General features: G+C 43.3%; 1 protein-coding gene across 2 annotated transcripts; it reads right to left on the bottom strand.

Moving 5' to 3' along the window:
* Positions 1–244: 244 nt before the first annotated feature.
* amn1 (antagonist of mitotic exit network 1 homolog (S. cerevisiae)) lies at positions 245–19,677 on the bottom strand. Of its 2 annotated transcripts, none has more exons than XM_007898601.2 (7): positions 19,382–19,677; positions 13,360–13,492; positions 9,453–9,594; positions 6,775–6,992; positions 5,361–5,417; positions 5,078–5,189; positions 245–679 (listed from the first exon to the last, which is right to left on the bottom strand). In XM_007898601.2, exons 2-7 carry the CDS (start codon positions 13,399–13,401, stop codon positions 606–608), a joined length of 645 nt encoding a protein of 214 aa, XP_007896792.1. In that variant the 5' UTR covers positions 13,402–13,492; positions 19,382–19,677; the 3' UTR covers positions 245–605. The 2 variants fall into 2 exon arrangements, with proteins under 2 accessions (XP_007896792.1, XP_007896791.1); XM_007898600.2 differs by lacking the exon at positions 19,382–19,677 and adding an exon at positions 19,227–19,369.
* Positions 19,678–21,533: the final 1,856 nt, after the last annotated feature.

Here is a 21,533-nt window from a genome sequence, read left to right as displayed (position 1 = left end):
TTTGGTGAGGACAAGTGTGTAGGTCTATAGGGAGAGCGCGGGGGAGTGGGATTGATTTGGTTATCTCTTTTCAAAGAGCCGGCACAGACATGATGGGCCGATTGGCCTCCTTCTATGCTGTATAATTCTATGGTTCTTAACTCTGGACACATTTAGTTGTTGCATACAAGCAAGAGAAAAGGTGAAAGCAAACCTTCTCCCCATTCTAGAAATGCTCTGCTATCAGAAAAAAAAGACTCCATGATTCTTTTATATGCTTTTTAATTTATGGCTATCGCTGTCTATAATTTAAATGATAAATCAACATTGAAATTAAGCCATCGTTTTTTTATAACTACTCCTGCTTTGTAATCAAAATCGTAAATGCATTTTCAGTAAATTTATTTTCACATCATAAGAAATGTAACAGGGACAGTATCGATACATCATACATAAGCAACGGATGTCCTCAACACAACTAAATTCAACACATGGATTATGGTTAACCCAAATTAATCCAAACAGAAATTTTACTCTGGTATACAAAAAATATTAGTTGATGCACTGCACATTGCCACACAATATTTTTTTAAATTACTGAATGACAAGTAGCGTAGAGAAGATCATTAGTAAACAGTCCAGGTCACTTGTTTGATTTTGTTGGGGCCAACTAACTGTTCTAGAGCTTCTCGTGAACGATCTACCAAAAGAGAAACAAAAGGGGCCAAGAGTTGAAAACAGTTGTTACAGCTTAATATGTTTTTAATTCTAACAATCTATCTCTGGAACTTTCATGTGTAAGTGGGATGCATGTAATTCTCAACTTGGTTTGAATACTCTTAAGCATGGTGATGGGACTCTGCATATGTCGGACATCTGGTTGAGCAAACAAAATATTTTTAACCTGAGTACACATGCATAATGTAGAATCCGAAGTGTTTCTGTATTTTCAATGGCATGGCAGGTTTTTCCATTTTTAGTGGCACAGAGTTTGCATAGGGATATGAAAATCTTTTTTTATTGGAAATCTTAAATAGTTAAGCATTTGAACCACTAAAGTGCATTTGACAAGATTTCTTCATCTTTCAAACTGATGTAATCAGAAAGTAAAGACTTTAGGGTCTGGGTCAAATCGCAACAATTAGTCCTCCCATGCTCTTGCTATTTTTCGGACTGTCAATTAGAGCTAACCTAATGGCAACAGATCATTCAAAGTTGTCTTGAACGACACCCAACAATGGATGTACACTGTCCCATAACTGCTGAATGCTGCAGCAAAATCAATATTGGGTCATAATTTCCAGTTAAAGTGCAACAATACAAATTCAACTTTTCAAACGTGCAGCTCAGTGCAAGTGAATAAATAACCTGCCTGGTCTCTACAGCTCAGTGCTGGAAAACACAGAGGATTGTATTTGTGGATCTGACAGGAATTTGTGGTTAAAGAGCCTGAAAAACTTCTGGCAAATAAGGGTACATTATAAATTGGTTGAACGTCAGGAAGCAAAAAAAAATTATTGAAGGTTTAAAGGAACTGCAGAAACAGACAGAGGTCAACAAGGATTTATATCTAAGACATCTGCTGTAAATGAAGAGGGCCTTTGGGCCAATTTGATCTCATCCTTCCAGATTACCCACTCAGCACAGAATCAGGCTGCTTATTAACCGAGTCCACGTCCTGCCTCAACTTCCCTTCTTGGGAAGTTGTTCCTGTTGATTTTTACCCTCTAGGTAAAGAAATACTTCTTAGTGCCTATTCTGATTATTCTTATTCTTTGCAAGCTGTAAACCTGTGCCCTCTTGTTCTGTTGTCTCGCCTCATTTAAAATTTATGTTCTGGGTTTACTTTCTCAATCCCAATTAAAATTTTAAATACTTAATATCCCAAAGATACCTCTTCTCAAGACTGAAAAGCCCCAGTTTATCTAATTGGTGTTCAAAACTCATTCCCGTTAGACTAGGGATTGTGAAAAGAATCCTTGCAATTGATATAACGCCTCATGTCAAAAAGTCTCAAAGTGCTTCAGTTTTCTGTAACAATTTGAGGATAGCAGTTTCCACAAACAGTTGTGAAGTGAATGACTAATGTTATCTTAAAGATTGTGGATAAGCACATTGCGAGAAGAAACTCCCTTCTCTTTCAAGGAGTGCCATTGGATCTTTCACATACACTTCAACAGGTATTTGAAGGGATTAAAGTAATTCAGCAATTGGAATTTACTGTTGAGAAGTGTCAGGCGATAAACTGACAAAGATCAGGTTCCCTGATGACTGGAATGGTAAAAGCTTTGTCAAACTGGGTCTTTAAAAGTCACAGGATTTATTTTACACCAATGTCCACTAATTCCGGTGATGTCACCGACGACAAAACATAGGGATCCTACAGTTGGCTTCCATGGGAAAGGGAAAAAATCTTCAGCTAGTTTCCACTCTGGAGTGGTATCGAGGATTCTTTCTGACATGTACAAGTCTTGGTGAGAATTTTGAGCTCAGCCATGATAGCCCAAGGAGGAATAGCTGTCTTACGTTCACTCAGGCTCACACATGAAGAGATAATTATGCAAAGTACAAAGAAAATGGGGCTTGTGGGACAGCAAGATGCTGCTGACACAACATAAACTGCTCTCTTGTGAGCAAGATTAACATTGGAGGGAGAAAATAAAAGATGCATTATCAAATAAGACAAGCTAAGATCTATCTTTGTCATTGTCATATCACAATATCAGCTTGTGGTTCAAAAGGCAGATAGAACATTCAAGAGATCAACTTGTTTATCTCAACAGGTCACAGGAAATGATACACAAACCAATCAGTCTTAAGAGCTGTTTGCTTGCAAGACTGAGCCATTCCACATCAGGTCGGGAGTAAGGCAGGGCTGTCCTCCATCCCCCACCCTGTTTGTCTGCTGCATCGAAACCTTTGCATGGGCCATCAGGAGGGATGAAACATAAAGGTGTCACCTTCCCGGGCAGCCATGGCACATAAGCCAAGGCCTCCCTGTATGTGGATGAAGTCACAGACCAAAAATCGGTCTCGAGGATGCTAGGCATTTGCGACCGGTTTGAACAAGCCTCAGGAGCCAAGGTCATCCGCCAGAAAAATGAGGTGATGTATTTTGGAGACTATAAAGAACGCAATCACATATCTTTTGCGGTGAAGCCAGACTACGTAAAAGTCCTCGGCATCTGGTTCAGGGTTGCCGGAGCGTGCTAAAAACGCTGGGAGGAGCGTCTAGGTATAGTGAGGAAGAAACTGTTGTCCAGACTCCCATGCAATCACCGAGTGGTCTGCGTGGCAGGTAGTCAAAACAGTTTGAAAGGGGGAGGGGGAAAACCCGATCGGGAGGTACCCTGCAACGACAGATAGCTACGTCTGGCCCTGACCAACAACTATCAGGACATGGCCTGGCTGGTGATAAAAGGGGCCCCAACCCTCAGCGCTTTCAAGCACAGTCAGCACATTGCCCTTGGGACGGCTGCAGAGGCCCGGAGACCGTGGACCACCTCACCAGTTTTGGGTGCAATTGTCGGCTACCCGTTGGGTGAGCCCTGACTGGGTTGTGCCGAAGCGGCTCCTGCTGGCGTCAGGCACCATCTGGCCTTTGCCGTGATTGAGCCGAACTTCAGCTTGTCCCTCTGTATATAGCCCCTGATCCTAGCGTGCGCAAACTTGAGGCAGACCCTCACCTCCCCCTCTTTCTGCCAGAAGAACAGCTAGTTTTGGAAGTGCCAAAGGGCCTTCTTTACCGAGTTTATGATCTTCCAGTCACACTCGATGTGAGTTTCGCTGTGAGTGCCCGGGAACAGGCCATGCAGCTCTGAGTGCCATGACAGAGTGACAAATTGCGAGAGAATCCATTCCATTTTTTTCAAAACTGCCTTTGCGAAACAACGGAAGGTTTTTTGTATCAGGAGAAAGGGAAAAAATTGTAACAGAAGATATTGTGTTTGCTTGGGATTTCTGTTGTACTAAATATTATATTTATAAATAAATATATATTTTCAAAAAAAGCTGTTTGCTTCAAGCAATGTCAGATGAGAAATGCAAGAAAAAAGCATGATGATCTTAGATCATAGAGTTGTAAGGGAAACTGGCAACAACTTGCATTTATAAAGCTCCCTTAAAACGAGGTGATATTTAAAATAAGTGAAAACACTTTAGTTATGGGGGGGTGAAGAGAGAAAAAAAGAGCACATTTATGCAAAAATGAAATTGTGAAGTGAAAAGCCTTCATTATACTTAACTGAAGTCAAGACTAAAGATAACAAAATGAATAACCATTTTACATATTCTGCTAAATTGTATCAGAAAGTTAAACATTCTGAAACAAGATAATACATTTGTGCTTAAGTCTGTCTTCCCCCTTTCATTTCATCCACAACAATCCTATGGAGAACCCAGTGAGTTGGCATTCAGTGTCAAAATCCAGCAGCATTCATTAGAATGGGTTTTGAAAATGTCCTGGTTTCTTATCACCAAGTGCTTAGTTATAAATGGGATTCACTAATAAGTCAGGTGGCCTGTTGCTGGCTTCCTGCATGTTAAAAAATTGACAACTTCTGGATCTTCAAGTTGTCATCAACAACACTTCCAACTTACTATCACGAGTACCACCAGAAAGTGACATATGACCCAGAAATCATTCATTTGTTATCATGGATAATGCAGCGAGTCAACAGTCATGTGACAGCATGATGCACAAGTGATGATCTTTTTAGGCAGGCTGGAATTTTATGAATTTTACACTGTAACACTCATTATTACTTCTGCACTTGTTTCTGTTTCACACTGACTTTACAAGCCAATGTGAACACATGAGTCTTGGCAGATGATCCAATACATTATCTTTTTATAAATAATATAATACTCCCTGCTTGTCGGCCTTCCCAATGCAGCATTCCCCTGACAATGCATTGGAATGTCAGCCTGGACTCGTCTGTTCAAACTCCTGACATGTGGTTGGAACTCACAATCTCCTGACTCAAGTGGTGAGAGTGCTACCAGCTGAGCCAGGCTGACATAGTTAGGATTGGACACTTCACTGTCTAATTTTGCTTGCTCTTGGGCTAAGGGTATTTTAGCAGAAACGTTGACTAACCTGTTATGAGAGGACAATCATGGAAAAGTAGAATAAAAATTTGAGGACAATTGATGAGCACACTTTCAACAGCATCATCCGTTAGGTTTACACATCGGTTCATATGAATTTCCTGCAGAAAGAGCAGCAAGATACTACACATTAAAACAATTGCAACAGATAATCACCAAAGTGTTGTTGATCAACTCTTCCACTCCCAAAAAACAAAAGCAACTTATGCTTATCACCAACAGAAGTTACGAGGTTTTAAATAAGAATTGTGAACTACAATGCAAAATCTTACCTTTATTATTTGTGAACACACACCACTCACCAATCCAATGACCCCAGCATCTGAAACCTGATAACAAAACTGTAGAATGTAAAATGCAGCAATTTCATTCAAAAAGATGACATAAATCAAATAATTAGGTTTAATGTTAACCTTAAATTCAACAGCTTCCTTATGCCTTGAGTTTTTTTTTACATTGGCTGTTATCAGCACAGATAACAAAGGATGTGACAAGTAATGTCTGTAAAGCATACTGGGGAGAGGGGCCTCCTTAGGTCTGAGCGGTTTCTAGGTCACTTGGCAATGGAATATCATCGTCATGTGAATCCTCTCAGTTAACTGGTTCCTGGGGTAGGCAAGTCTCTAGTACCTCAAAGTACTGTTTAAAGGGGCAGACCAGTCACTGGATGTTGGAAATTCTTCTTGTTAGGCTCCTGCAAAACCCTAACAAGTGAAGTGCCCAAACTGGACCAGCAGTGGAAAGCTTGCCAGACAACATTCTCAGTGTAAAGCTCTGTGATTTGAGCTAGTTCAATCCAGGATTATCTCTGAGGTGCACAAGCCTTGTCGCTTGCCAACTCGTGCCTAATATTTTCCCGATATTGAGTAAGCAGAGTGCATAATCGATTCCAGAAAAATGGAAATCATATATGTAACTCTGGCTTGGATACTCTGAAACATGGTGATGGGTTTCCACCCAACTGACCAAAACATAATTTGCAATGCACTGTGTATTTAATGTGCAATTTAAACATAAGAAATCCCTTCTTTAATAGTAAACTTTTAGGCAAGAGCTTCAGTTGGCACAATTGTGCATTTAATTGCAAAACTGAATGAATACCATTACTTCATGAATGAAAATGAACTGTTCAAACTCCCTCATACTTCGCTGGATAAATACAGGTACATCACTGTATGAGCCACACAAAATAAGATCCCAAGTATAACACACATGTCCATGTATGTGCAGATCTCAGATGGCAAGGGATGGATAGTACATTGGAATGAGTTCCCAAACACAATTGTGAGCCACTACACCCTGCTAAAGTACCAGGCTCAGCTGGTTCATTTCACTCCCCAACCCTGTGCAAAAACCCTCTAGGAAAGCAGATCCAAACTCAGTTTATGAATAAGTCACTTGGGTGAAATTATTAAAAGGCCATCAGCAGTTTAGCACCATACGCTCGAAAATTCTTATAGAAAATCTCTTAAAATGTTAGCTTGCAGAATTTTCCGAAATGATTGAACATTTAAGGTGTTTATTTCAGACCTAAATTTTCTTTAAATAACCTGTTTCATAAAAGACGGGCTGAAGGAGAAAAACCATCGAGGAAAAAGATAATGTGTATTTCACTCACAAGATTTCGCCTTCAGCCCTCAAATAAATATTTACAATTAATCATCTGGTTCAAACTGACCACTGTACCTTGGTTGCTGAAAAGTCAACACTGTGCAAGAATCTGCAATGCTTCCCCAATGCATGCAAGCTGGCATCTGTGATACTCAGGCAGCCTCCGATGTTTATTATTTGTAGCAATTTGCACTGCTGTGCAAGGGCAACTATCCCTTCATCTGAAACATTTCTACACCGTTTGAGGCATACTTCCGACAAATGGGGGCAGGATGACGCCACAACTTTTAAACCTGCAGGAAGCAGAAAGGAAAATCAGAGGATCGTTCTGCACAAAGTATTCTTACAGTTCAGACAGTAAGTGATGGCAAGTTGTTCAACTCACATCACTTGCAGATATAAATGCTTCACAAGTTCGGTTCAGATTAAAAAAAAGACCTTTCAGCCCATTTGATCTGATCCTTCCAGAATACCCCCTTAACATCCTCCCATCAAATAAAAAACATCAAAATACATCTTCACAAACCGGGCATACCGTTGAATCAACTGGTTAGCATGTCCACTGTCTTGCAATTTGACCCAAAGATATTTACCCACAAGAAAATTATTTCCAATAAGCCAAACCTATAATGACAGAGACATTCTACCATTCCGTAATCTTTCATCCATCCTTTTAACCATAAGGCCACAAACAAATTGGTATGCCACCAGCAACCTGAAGCACCTTCATAAGTCTGTGTCTTACAGTATCTCCCATTCTGGAGGATAGGCATGCCAATACATCAATGCAAATAAATTATCTTACAAGCTTTTTCACAAACTACTTCTGATCAACAATCCTCCAGCAAGTTGCGGGTCCATAATTTATTTACCCGATTCAATTAATTTTAAGTCTTTCTATTAGATAATTTCTCTTTTTGGGTTGCTTCTGTATCCTGCAGTACTTTCCTGCTATGAAGATGGGCAACTCTTGGTTCCAGATCTCTCTAATGGAACAAATGTTGATGGAAATGCAACTTTGGAACGAGTTGCCACAAGTTTAAGCTCTCTCCCCTTCCAATTTCCTCCTGCACAGATAGAAAGAGGGCAAGACAGAGGGGTAGAGAGAGGGAGTTCCAAAGGCTAGGGGCATAGGAGCTGAAGGCTTGACCTCACATGATAATCTGGAAGGGACCGGGGAACGCTCTGCTGCCTTGAGTTAGTGAATTGGAGCGGTGCACAGAACAGTGGAGTAGGAGGTCACAAAGATGGTGAAGTCCTGGAGTACGAACGACTTTGTGAAGTCAATCTTTGGCATACAGAAAGCCAGTGGAGCCTGTTGAGGGCTAGGGTGATACGCATGGCGCATTTTCTGCAGGCAAGTTGGCCAACAACGTTTTAGGGTCAGCTGGAGTCAACTGCAAGTGGAAGTAGAGAGAGCGGCAAGAAATACATTGGAAAAGTCTAGTGGATGAGAAATCTTTAGGAGTCAAAACAACTTGCATTTTTGGAGTGCCCCTCAGGCAGGGTAGTCTTGGAATGCCATATTATAATGGGACTGTATATATCCATGCCATGATCCAATTTGCCTTCACCACACCTCCGCAATATCGCCCAACCCCGCCACTGCCTCTCCCCTCAAGCCACCGAGATCCTCATCCATTTGTTACATCTAGGCTTGACTCTGCCAACTCCCTGCTTGTCGGCTTTCCCAACTCTTCCCTCCACAAACTGCAGACCATTCAGAGCTCTGCAGCTTATACCCTCTCGGGCACCACCCCCACCCTCGCCCGGTTCCACTGGACATCACCCACATAGAGCTCAAAATCCTCATTTTCACTTTCAAGCCCCTCCATTGCCTTGGTCCTTTCTACTTCTGTGACCTATTAACGCCATATCGATCTGTCCACTCCCTCCGCTTAGCACGCTCCAACCTGCTCCATGTTCCCCGCCCAGCCCACCCCACCATCGTCAGTCAAGCCTTCAGCCTCTCTGTACTGACATTTTCGAACTCTATCCCACAATCCCTTCGTCTTACTCCCTCCGTTGCCTCCTTCAATGCACATCTCAAGGCCCTCCGCTTTGACCATGTCTTTGTTCGCCCTTCTACCCCTACCCTCTCTGCCCTCCACCTCTCCTGATCTCAACCCCCTGCTCGCTTCCAAATGCCCGATTGTCCAGCACCTTGGGATGTCTCCCGAAATGAGAGGTGCTATTCAAATGTAATTTGTTGTTGTTATACTGTGCTTCACACCTTTCTTGAGTTTTCACACTTTCACACACTTCCTGTGAAGTATGTAGTGCTTTAAATTAGTACAACTTGTTCTTGTTGTGTTTGATAGAGAACTACACAATAAAAATGATTCCAAACTACCAACAAGAGATTTGGGCTTGCACATAACACTGCTGGTAAAGAGACAGAAGTTTCCCCCAGTGCCCTGGTTAACAATGAAATAGATTGAGAAGTTTTTCATCTCATGGCTGTCTGTGGGACTTGGCTGTGAGCAAACTTAGGTCATGTTTGCTGGCAAAGAAAATCTCTCCATCTGACAATAATTTCTGTTTTATTAAAATTAATTCATTTATTTGTCAGACTGGGAGCTTGTGTTCTTTTCGTAATATCATTATTTTAGGGGTTAGCTCGACTTGCACAAAGCTGCATATTGCCCTGACATTTTGAGTTGTGAAAGCAAACATCATTAATTCATTTATTTTGCCCTTAATGTCTTTCTCTCACTTTTCTTTCATAGAGGTGATCAATATATATAAAATACCTTCTGAGGTTATGGAGAGCGTATACTGTCGGGAATTTAAATTGATTTTCCGCAGTTGTGTGCAAACCTGAAGCAGCATCAATCCATCATCTGAAATGTTACAGTCACGAAGGTCCAGTTTCTGGAGCCCTGGATGCAACACCTGTATTCAGATCACAAAGTCAGTCAATAAATATCTGAAAACAAATGAACTTGTACCTCACCTAGCTTCAGCCACAACACTTGACATGTGATAAGGCGTGAGCCAAGGGCACTGCTCTTCCACAGAACCATTTATGTTTGGAGACTGACAATTCCCGACCGATTTTTCCTCATGTAACATGAAGATTTTGTGGAAAGGATGAAGTGACAGATGCCGTAATGTCATCAGTCTCATTCATCCACACGGAACCAATATAATAATAATAATCCTTGCATTTGATATAATCCCTTATCATTTCTTTGAGACGTCTCAAAGCGCTTCACAGAATATACTGTAAAGCAAATTGACTGTACATTTTGTGGCCGAAACGCAGCAGCCAATTGCGTACAGCAGTGTGCCACAAACAGTCGTGGATTGAAGTGACCAATTTATTACTTTTTTTTACAGAATTTTTTGAAGGGATTATTATCTCTGGAAAAACAACGTGCGAATCGACCAACGACAACAACAACTTGTATTCATATTGAAATCGATCTGTTCGGTGTTAATGAGCTGGGCTAGAACTGGTGTGATGGGGGGTACGGAGTTTAGTACAGGTGAGTATGCGGGAAGTGGAGACCATCAAAGAGGGCATATGAGAAGTTGAGTTGGGAGGTGACAAACACAGGTTTGGCTGCATCTGGGGTAAGGTGTGGTCAGAGGCGGCCAGTTTGGCGGAGGTGGAGGAAGGCGGTCCTGGTCAGGGACCAGATGTAGATAGGAACATAAGAAATGCTAGACGAAAAGAAGACCAAGGTCCAGCTAGTTTGCCTTCTACCTTCCTGGCGATCGCATTCACACATGTACTGAACTACCTATGTACTATATCCCATAATGTTATTTCCTAAAACAAAACTATCTAATCTGTGTTTGAAGGAATCAACATTTCCTGCTTCAACCGTCTCTCTCGGGAGACTGTTCCACAGATTTATTATTCACTCACTGAAATAGTGTTTCCCTAGATTCGTTCTGAATTTACCCCCCTTGAATCGCAGACCGTGTCCTCTGGTCTTACTATTCTGGACTAGTTGAAACAGCCTGTCATGATGTACATTGTCCCTTTAGAATCTTAAAGACAGCAATCATATCGCCTCTCAATCTTCTCTTTTTCAGCATGAACATGCCCAATTTACTTAGTCTCTCCTCAAAGTCCCTCCATTCCCTCAACCATTCTGGTTACCCGCCTCTGTATCCTCTCAATTTCTCCCACATCCTTTTTGTACTGCGGCAACCAGAACTGTGCATAGTACTCTAAGTACTGTCTCACCAATGATTTAAACAGTGTCAGGATTATCCCACTATTTCGGTTTGCTATTGATCTTTTGATACATCCTAACATCTGGTTTGCTTTACTCACTGCCACAGAGCATTGTTGCGAGAGCTTCAATTTGTTGTCAATCAGGAACCCAGGTCCTTTTCATTTTCCATACATATTATTTTACTTTAGTTCAAATAATAGTTTGGATTTCTTGTCCCCACGTGAAATGCTTTACATTTCTCCACAATGAATTTCATCTGCAACCGGTCTGCCCAATTCCCAAGTATGTTCAAATCCTCCTGTAACCTTTCTTGTTCAGTTTTGCAATCTATCTACCACCCTAATTAACTTGGCGTCATCTGCAAACTTAGGCACTGTGCTAACGACTCCTAGTTCCAGATAATTTATAAAAATATTGAACAAAAGAGGTCCCAAAACAGACCCTTCTGGAACTCCACTGGTAACATTTTCTGAGCCTGATGACATTCCCTGTACCACCACCCTCTGGGTTCTTCAGTGGAGTCCTATAGCTTCTTGTGGAGTCCTGTAGCTCAGTGGTTAGAGCACTCGCTTTGCAAGCGAGAGACCGGAGTTCAATTCCAGGCAGGGCGAAACCTTGGGCAAGTTTCCTTACTCCACACGTCTAATAATAATCCCTCCAAAATCAAAAACAATAATAAATTGGTCATTTTCAATCTACGACTGTTTGTGGGACATTGCTGTCGCAATTGGCTGCCGAGTTTGCCCACAAATACACAGTCAATTCACTTTACAGTGTGTTCTGTGAAGCGCTCTGGGACGTCCTCCGGACGTGAAAAGCGCTATATCAAATGCAAGTATTATTATTATTATTATTCCGGTCAACCAATTGCATATCCATTATAATATACTTACACTGATTCCCGTTTTCTTGACTTTTAGTATCAACCTCTCAAGAGGAACTGTATCAAAGGCCTTACTGAAATCCAGATGTACAATATCAACAGCCTTTCCCTTATCAAGCTCCCTTGGCACACTGCTGTCAAAGAAGACCAGTAAATTAGATTGGCAAGACCTCCTGTTCATGAACCCATAATTGGCTATATTGATGACTTTATTTCTGTCCAGGTGCTCTGTGATTTTATCCTTAATAAGAGTCTCCATAGTTTTGCTCACAATGGACATCAAAGTTAATGCTCTGTAGTTTCCTGGATCACTTTTGTTACCTTTCTTAAAAATAGGACTACATCTCCCTTATTCCAGTAATAATAATAATCCTTGCGTTTGATATAGCGCTTTTCATGTCTTCTAGACGTCTCAAAGCGCTTCACAGAATACGCTGTAAAGTGAATGACCGTATATTTGTGGGAAAAACGCGGCTGCCAATTGCGCACAGCAGTGTCCCACAAACAGTCGTGGATTGAAAATGACCAATTTATTATTGTTTTGTTTTGGAGGGATTATTATTAGGCGTGTGGAGTAATGAAACTTGCCCAAGGTTTCGCCCTGCCTGGAATTGAACCTAGGTGTCTCGCTTGCAAGGCGAGTGTTCTAACCACTGAACTACAGGACTCCACATACTTTGGCACCACTCCAGTATTCAGTGATTTCTGAAAGATTTGTGCCAGTGTTTCTGCGACTTGCTCCCTTAGTCCCTGAAGGATCCTCAGATGCAATTTATCTGGCCCTGAGATTTATGTACGTTAAGTTTGTTAGCCGTTTAGCAACCAACCTGTTCGTGGGGAAGGAAGGACAGCTGTAGGTCGAACCTGAAGCCGAGGTTGCGCACTGGTTCGGTAAGTCTGAAGGTTAGGCTAGGGAGGTTTAGGAGGTCAGAGTTGCAGGATAGAAGACGTTGACGGGAGCCAATGAGTCTGGCTTTTAACACACGGGTTCCTATTTACTGCTGGGTAAAAGAAGCATGCGGAGAAAGGAAACTTGCCTAATGTTTCGCCCTGCTCGGGAATCAAACCAGGTCCTCTTATTTGCGAGGCGAGTGATCTAACTACTACTTTATAGGACTCCAAAAAATGGAAGAAATAAGAGGTGGACAGGGGCACCTGATTGTCTCACAATTGTTCCTTCCATGCCAATCTCTGGCTGCTGTTGCCTTACACGTTTCCTTATGCTTGGGGAAATAAAATAATTTGCTTTGAGATAAGCAGATTATTATCAAGAAACTATGTGCCATAACAGGACATCTCGAAACATTATTCTTTTCATTTCCCACACCAGTTTAAATTTAACCCGAGAGAGACTGCAGATTTTATTTGTCCATTTCTTAAGAATATTTGATGAAATAAGAATGGATAAATTCAATGCAATGCCCAGCAACTATGGGTCCAAAGCTATTTAGCAATCTGGAAATATCCACCTGAAATTGGGCAGTGCTCAACTGCAATCTCTTAACAAGTACAGAGACAAACCGAAACAAGGGATGAAAAAGTAAAAAAATGACATAAATCCAAGTTGCCCCAATTTATTCTCACCTGACTTATGTTCTCATCTGTAACAGCACTCTGCATACTCATTATTTTAAGCAATTTGTCCTTCAAGTTTGGTGGCAGAGACTGCACATCATTGGAATACCGAGCAAATGATCTGACCAAACAGCGAAGACACCTAAAAAGGAACACCGCAACAGAAAACAATTAATAATGTACAAATGCCATGGTTGGGGTTTAACTGTATTCTTCACATGAGAGTAATCATATGGCTTTATGATTGTAAAGTTACCCAATTAGATTCTTCCTAAAACAATCTCAGGGTGATCCATGTGGCCGACTCACATAAACTTGGAGAAGAAACAGGTCATCTGAAGCTGTTGGACATTTATCGTCCGGGGGTGGGGGGGGGAGTACACGGGCCACCGTAGAGCTGAGCTAGCTCCGTAGTAACATGTCTGGCAATGGAATTGAGCCACTCTGTGGCAGTCTCGATAATCCGGTTCCTCAGCCAGGCAGTTCTTCAGTACTCTAGGGCATTGCTGATAACACCCTTGGCAGGATCCTGAAGGGCAGACCAGTCACTGGGGGCAGAGAGTCATACCACTAAGCTTCTGCAAGCCAAAGCCCTAACAGTGGAATGGGCGTAGTTGGTCAAGCAATAGGAAAGCTTTCCAGACAGCAATATCAATGGCAAGCTATGCAGGTTTAGCTGGTTAGACTCCAGCAGTACCCCAACACACACGCTGGGGTCCCCAAGGCTTGGCTCTTGCAAAACTGCGCCTAATACTTTCCGGAATTGGGCAAGCCGGATGCATCCCTCCAGGGAGAGTGCGCATTCCATTGCAACAATCAATCTCTGGAACTTCCATGTGTAGGTGGGATGCATGAAATTCTCAGTTTGGTTTCGATATTCTTAAGCGTGGTGATGGGTTTCCCCATGTGCCAGACACCAGGCTGACCAAAAGAAGGACAACAACGGCAATACTTTATTTGCTCATACTTCCCTTGTATATACTGTACATGTTCTTCATAAAACATACATTTTATCAGTGGTAGAAAAAAACGGATTTTCCTTGGAACTGGGCTGGCTCCAAGGTGATATGCTCAGCAATGGAATGTCAGAATTAAGTCAACCGTCTGTCTGGGTAGTATCTTTCCTGAGGCAGGTGGGTAATCTGCTGATAACAGAACAACCAGCCTGATTCATTAGCAGGACTTAGAGCAGCGGATCAATCAGGCCCCTCTCAGATCGTATTACCTCTGCAAACCATGACTCTTTCAAGCAGCGGGTAGTGACCAGACAGTGTTCCCAATGGCTTGTAACTTTAGTTGGTGAAACTCCACCCCAATGAACACTCTGGAGTTCCCAAGCTTTAGTTCTCACCAAACTGCATTTAATAATCTGTGGAATAAAGGCAGCAGGATATGTCCCATCAGAGAGAAAGTGAGCATTCCATTCCAGACACAGCGACATTTCCATATGTGGGTGATAGGCATATATGGAACTCTCAGTCTGGTTTGGTTACTGTTGATCATGTTGATGGGTTTACACAATGTTTCAGATACATGGTTGACAAAACAAAATGTCTGTCATCTATCTTCTTCTATCTTAATATTAATAAAACGACAATGTCTGTCTGCGCTTCAAGGATCTCAATAACCGATTGACATAGAGAAATGATGCACAGCTCATCGGAAAGATCTTGCACTGAGAGTGACATCGGCATATTTGTTTTGGTGTATCTCCTATCATTCATGAGTTGTTTTCAGTTTTGTATTTTTCGCTGCAGTTACACCTGGTGGCCGCCAAGTTAAAGTGGCGCTGAGACATCATGCGTCACAGAACACCTATAATGTATGCACTTACTGCAGTTACACCTGGTGCCGCGCCAGCTGACCATGGTGCTGTGGCCTCCTGCGTCACAGAGCACGCATGTAGCCAAGCAGTGGAAACAAAATAAAGAACACAGACGAAGGTAAGCCGTGACAACAATAACATTTTTAAAGCGCCAGGTCCTCCCACAGGAGTCCTCCCAGGTGAGCATAGATAAAGACGAAATATCTGCCTGTGTGTCAATCTATATTCCATATTGGATCCTTTGGTGGCAAGCTAAGCTGCAAAGGGTACAGCTAATATTTTTATATATTGTAATATGTTTCAAAAAAATTATTGAAGGAAGTGTTAGAATCAGTATTTTCACATTGCTTCAATCTGTTCCTTTTCTTCCTTTCCCCCCAAACAGTATAAGGTAATATGTTAACATGATTGAAACAAAAAAATCCATTTTTTTCCTCCCTCCTGCTCTCATGTGGTTGAATAAGGTCTTGCAAATGGCTATTGAATAAACCTAGAGACAAGGGCTGTTAGGTTGATTATAATAAATAATAATCCTTGCATTTGATATAGCACTTTTCATGTCATCTAATTGTCTCAAAGCACTTCACAGAATATACTGTAAAGGAAATTGACTGTATATTTGTGGACGATTTGAAGAAAAAATAATGCCACGGAGATTGCAATGTTTCCTTGAACTCCCTCTCAAACCTAGGATGTTGAGGCGAATTACTGTGCCTCAGAAATCCTCTTCCATCTGAGATTGGGCAACTCAGCACAGCCCAATAATTAAATGTGCAAGCTTTTGTAATACTTTGCACTGAACATGGCAAGTCCTTTTACATAGGAGATCACCTAATTCCAGTGAATTGAACTGTAGTAAAATAAACAAATCTTTAGATGAGGTACAACAACAACAACAACAAGATTCCATTTATAAAGTAGCCAGAGATAGAAAATTGTACTCTGTACTAAAACATTCAGAAACTTAGGATACAGAAATTATGCCCATCGTCTCCCTCATCAAATAATCAGAAGACTGAAGAGGTTCATGCTACAATTTGATTAACATTTAATACATATTTTTATAAAATATTTTTAATACATATTTTAATATAAAAATACAGATTTTATATATTTGATTGTGCCTCAGAAATTTTAAAATTTTAAAATCTCAGTAGATTTTAAATTGCGCACACCAAAGTTTAGTCAATCCACTTTACAGTAAATCCTGTGAAGTACTTTGAGACGTATCTACGATATGATGAGGCGCTATATCAAATGCAGTAAGAGCCTTGGGGAACTACACCTTGCCCCTTCCATGCCTCCTTCAAGGCCTGTCTCAAGACCCTCTTCTTCGACCGAGCTTTTGTTCACCCTCCTATCCTACTTTACCTGCCATCCACCCCTCCTGATCCCAGCCCCCAACTCGGGTGCAAATTCTTAATGGTCTAGCCTTTCGACGTCCTCCCAAGGTGAAAGCTGCTGTACAAATGTGATTCGTTCTTGTATTTTCCTGCACTCTCCTTTTTATTTTCTACCATTAGCACTGATTTTCTCACGCCCTCCTTTTGCTTATCTTATTCACTCCTTTGATATTTATTTTCTTTTCCCTCCTTGGATGTTCATTTTCCACCATCCTCATATCACATTTGGTATTGTTTGGCCAAGACTGGAAAATGTTTTGCTAAATAGAAAGACATATTTTGTCATTTGAGAAAGAAAGAAAGAGGGGAGGGAAAGATGAGTCAATCGAAGGGTGAGAAAAGAGAGGTGAGGTCACTCATAGTTCCAGCAAGCAGTTGCTGGGGACAGGGCTCTTCTTACAATTCTAGCAAACTGATGCTGTGGTGTGGTCGGTGTCCGGGGTCAGAATATGGTGCTGGAGTCTGGCGCCAGGATTTGATGGTGATCATCAGGCCACTTTCAGATTTAGTAGGCTGGTGTTGGGATTAGAGTTGTTGCGGCTGGGAGTCAGTGTCTGGGGTGAGGACAATATAGTTCCAGCAGGCTGATGTTGAGGTCATGAGAGAGCTTAGGATGTAGTTGGCCCTTCGACTCATTTAATCATATCTTTCCAGAAGACCCAATCTCCCATCCAGAAACACTTTCTGAAATTCCTCTTTACAACCCTAAACCTGCATCCTCTGCTTTGGTGGTCTCGGTGCAGCCAAAATTATTCTTCTGGGTTTACTTTACCAATCCGATTTAAGATCTTATATTCCTATATAAGGACCCAACTTCACACATCATTTTTCTGGAAAATCTCCTTTGCATCCTCTCCAAAGTCTTGACATCCATCTTTGACATGCATGTGCACTTACTGGCTGCACAGAATTACACATGCGCAGTGGAAATTATTAATATTTTATATGATTTATACAGGTTTGCCTGTAAATCAGACTTTGTGCAAGTCATATTAAATGATAATATAATTTATGTAGGTTTTACTCCCCTCTGGGAGCAGCCTGCTTATGTCACAGCAACCATTGTTGTATGCAATTACTCAAAAGTGTAGCCTGACCAGAGCACTTTATATCTTGGGATATGAACTCAACCGATTTGGCAAATTAGCCCAGCATCCATTTTGTTCCATTAATTGTTGTCTTGCATTGTTTTCCAATGGTGAACAATCTAATACCCTTCAACCTCTTCCATGTTCCCCCCTTTAACACATTCTATGCCATCCATGGAACACATCAAATGCAAAGTTGACTTTGCCATGTTTTTCCTTTTTCAGAGTCAGGTCACCTTCCAGTTTAAGCAAGTGGGGGCAATATTTAGTACCTGGAGTCAGTGACCTGCACGTCCAACAGGATTGGACTGGGTGACTTGGGTCAGGAGCGGGTGGGTCACTCACAGTGCCAGCAAGGCTGGTGCTCGGGTTTGTGTGGGCAGGTGTTAGTGAGGGGCTGGGGCCGGTCACTGACAGTGACGGTAAGCGAGTGCTATACAAATGTAATCTTGTTGTTGTTGTTGGGGCTTGTGGGGGCTGAAGTTTGAGTAGGTCACTCACAATGTTGCCCACAAACTATACAGTCAATTCACTTTACAGTATATCCTGTGAAGCGCTTTTAGCCATCTCGAAGGCTTGATAAGGCGCTATATCAAATGCAAGGAATATTATTATAGTTACAGCAGGCTGGGGTGGGGGGGGTTGTTTATGGTGGGGGGTGTCACTCACAGTTGCAGGAGGCTGGGGTGGTGGGGGTGGGGGTGTTATTGGGGGTGGGGTCACTCACAGTTGCAGGAGGCTGGGGTGGTGGGGGTGGGGGGTGTTATTGGGGGTGGGGTCACTCACAGTTGCAGGAGGCTGGGGTGGTGGGGGGGGTGTTATTGGGGGTGGGGTCACTCACAGTTGCAGGAGGCTGGGTGGTGGGGGTGGGGGGTGTTATTGGGGTGGGGTCACTCACAGTTGCAGGAGGCTGGGGTGGTGGGGGGGGATTATTGGGGGTGGGCTCACTCACAGTTGCAGGTTGGCTGGATTATTGGGGGTGGGGTCACTCACAGTTGCAGGTTGGCTGGGGGGGTGTTATTGGGGGTGGGGTCACTCACAGTTGCAGGAGGCTGGGGTGGTGGGGGTGGGGGGTGTTATTGGGGGTGGGGTCACTCACAGTTGCAGGAGGCTGGGGTGGTGGGGGTGGGGGTGTTATTGGGGGTGGGGTCACTCACAGTTGCAGGAGGCTGGGGTGGTGGGGGTGGGGGTGTTATTGGGGGTGGGGTCACTCACAGTTGCAGGAGGCTGGGGTGGTGGGGGTGGGGGGTGTTATTGGGGGTGGGGTCACTCACAGTTGCAGGAGGCTGGGGTGGTGGGGGTGGGGGGTGTTATTGGGGGTGGGGTCACTCACAGTTGCAGGAGGCTGGGGTGGTGGGGGTGGGGGTGTTATTGGGGGTGGGGTCACTCACAGTTGCAGGAGGCTGGGGTGGTGGGGGTGGGGGTGTTATTGGGGGTGGGGTCACTCACAGTTGCAGGAGGCTGGGGTGGTGGGGGTGGGGGTGTTATTGGGGGTGGGGTCACTCACAGTTGCAGGAGGCTGGGGTGGTGGGGGGTGTTATTGGGGGTGGGGTCACTCACAGTTGCAGAAGGCTGGTGCCGAAATCGTCGCTCATCTTCGTGCCGCGCGCGCACCCAACCGTCACACTGGTCCGCGCAGCTGCACAGTGTCTCGCGCGCCCCTCAACCGTCACACAGGTCTCGCGCCGCGGGCAGCGCTCAACCGTCACACTCACCGTCAACCCGCGCAAGCGCGGGCAAAGGCCTTTTCGGGAGCCGCGACGCACTGCGCAGTGAGTGGAGGGCGCTGCTTGGGGTCGTTCAGCGGCTCAACGCGCCGGTAAGACGGCGACCGGTTATTCCTTTCCCAGTATCCCAACGTCAGGCCGACTCCGTCGCGTTGCTCGCGCTGTTGTCTCTTGTGTCAGGAGGTCGTGGGTTGAAGCCTCCACGAGCAATGTTGGCAGATGGGTCGGGTTCACGCGCCCAATTGGGCGGTTTTTTTTTTGCGTGAAAAACGAGCCTTTTTTTAAAAAAATTAGTTGAAACCTGTAAAAAAATATCTATTTTCCAAAGCACTAACCTAAATCGGCCGCTCGGCTGCCCCTTTTAGGCGACGCATAATATTGTTCCTACTTTTGGGCTAGTGTTTGGCCGTCTTTGGGCTACAAACTTATTTTAATTTCTGGCAAATGTTCGTTGTGGGTTGACGTCCCACGTAGAGGACTTTATTCTCTTTCAACCCCCAACAGCCATGAAGTGGAGGACTGCCAACATCCTGTCGAGTGCTTTTCTAAATTCTCCTCAGGCTCAGGCACAATATCAAATGCAAGGATTAATAATAGTAAGTCTCGCAATTGATATAGTTACTTATGTTGTTGAGACATCTCATGTGAAACACTTTAAGGCATCTCAACGACACGATACGGCACAATATCAAATGCAAGAATTATTATTATTATAAAGCACTTCACACAATGTACTGTGAAATGCAGCAGCCAGTTTTACACAGCAATGCCGCACAAACAGCCATGGAGTGAGTGACTCAATTTTATTTGGGGGATTTGTTGGCCAAGACACCGGGAGAAACTCCCTTTTTTTGAATCGTGCCACACAGAATGACTGCCAACATTTTTATGATTCATATTTTGTTAAACCAAAAACAATAATAAATTGGTCATTTTCAATCTACGACTGTTTGTGGGACATTGCTGTGCGCAATTGGCTGCCGCGTTCGCCCACAAATATACAGTCAATTCACTTTACAGTGTATTCTGTGAAGCGCTGTGGGACATCCTCCTGACGTGAAAAGCGCTATATCAAATGCAAGGATTATTATTATTATTATTATCATTCCCACACTTGCCCGGCTCCACTGGCTCTCCATCCCTCAGGATATAATTCAAAATCCTTGTCCTCACTTTCAAGGCCCTCCACAGCCTTGCCCCCTCCTACTTCCCTGACCTGGTAAAAACCTATCAACCCGCCGTTCAGCAGCCTGCTCCATGTCTCCTACCTGACGCCCCCCACCATCAGCAGCCAGGCTTTCAGCCTCTCTGCCCCCACCCTTTGGAACTTCATCCCACAGTCTCTCTGCCTTGCTCCCTCCCTTGCCTTCTTCAAGTCATGATACAAGACTCTACTTTTCAACCGTGCCTTCAGCGGCGCTCCTACCTCTCCCTCATCTCAACCCTCATCTCCTGCCCTCCCTCATCTCAACCCTGCCTCCCCCACGCTCGGGTCCTGATCCCCGACCGGTCAGCATCTTGGGACCTCTCGACATGAAAGTCGCTTTACAAATGTAATTTTGTTGTTGTTGAGATGTCTCAAAGAGCTTCACAAAGTATACTGCAAACTGGATTGACTGTATTTTGTGGGTGAAAAATGGCAGCCAATTGTGTACATAGTGTGGAAAATTACGAAGTGCAGCTAGGTTATGCTAGGTTATACAGATGTAACTATTAACTCCCCTGTTTACAACACGAGTACATGAATGGCCGATATGGTACGGCAGACAATGGCTGGATGTGATATGACTGATTTAAAACCGGACTGGTCCGCTTTTCAGGGTCAGACAAGACCACGTGATCGCGATAAGAAACTAGCTACGCGACTAGGATCACGTTATGTGAGCAGCTACATATGTAAAGTTATGATTGGATAATGAATTGTTGCTAAGCTAAATATTACTAATATGTGACAGTTGATTGGATGAATGTGTAACTCGTTTATCTCGGAAACAGGTAGAAAAACTTTTGTAAAGTACTGCAAGACAGAATGGGCAGCCCGGTCTCTGATTCTGGACTGGCGCTTCTCCTCGCATGCAAATAATAAAAGCTCATTGCTGTGACCAAATCGTCTGTGACTGTTAATTCCACAACAGTTTCT

Source organism: Callorhinchus milii, unplaced genomic scaffold, assembly GCF_018977255.1.
Source record: "Callorhinchus milii isolate IMCB2004 unplaced genomic scaffold, IMCB_Cmil_1.0 Scaffold5, whole genome shotgun sequence".
Classification (NCBI taxonomy): Eukaryota; Metazoa; Chordata; class Chondrichthyes; order Chimaeriformes; family Callorhinchidae; genus Callorhinchus; species Callorhinchus milii.
The sequence above is the reverse complement of the archived record's forward strand: the minus strand, read 5'-3'. Positions and strand labels throughout refer to the sequence as shown.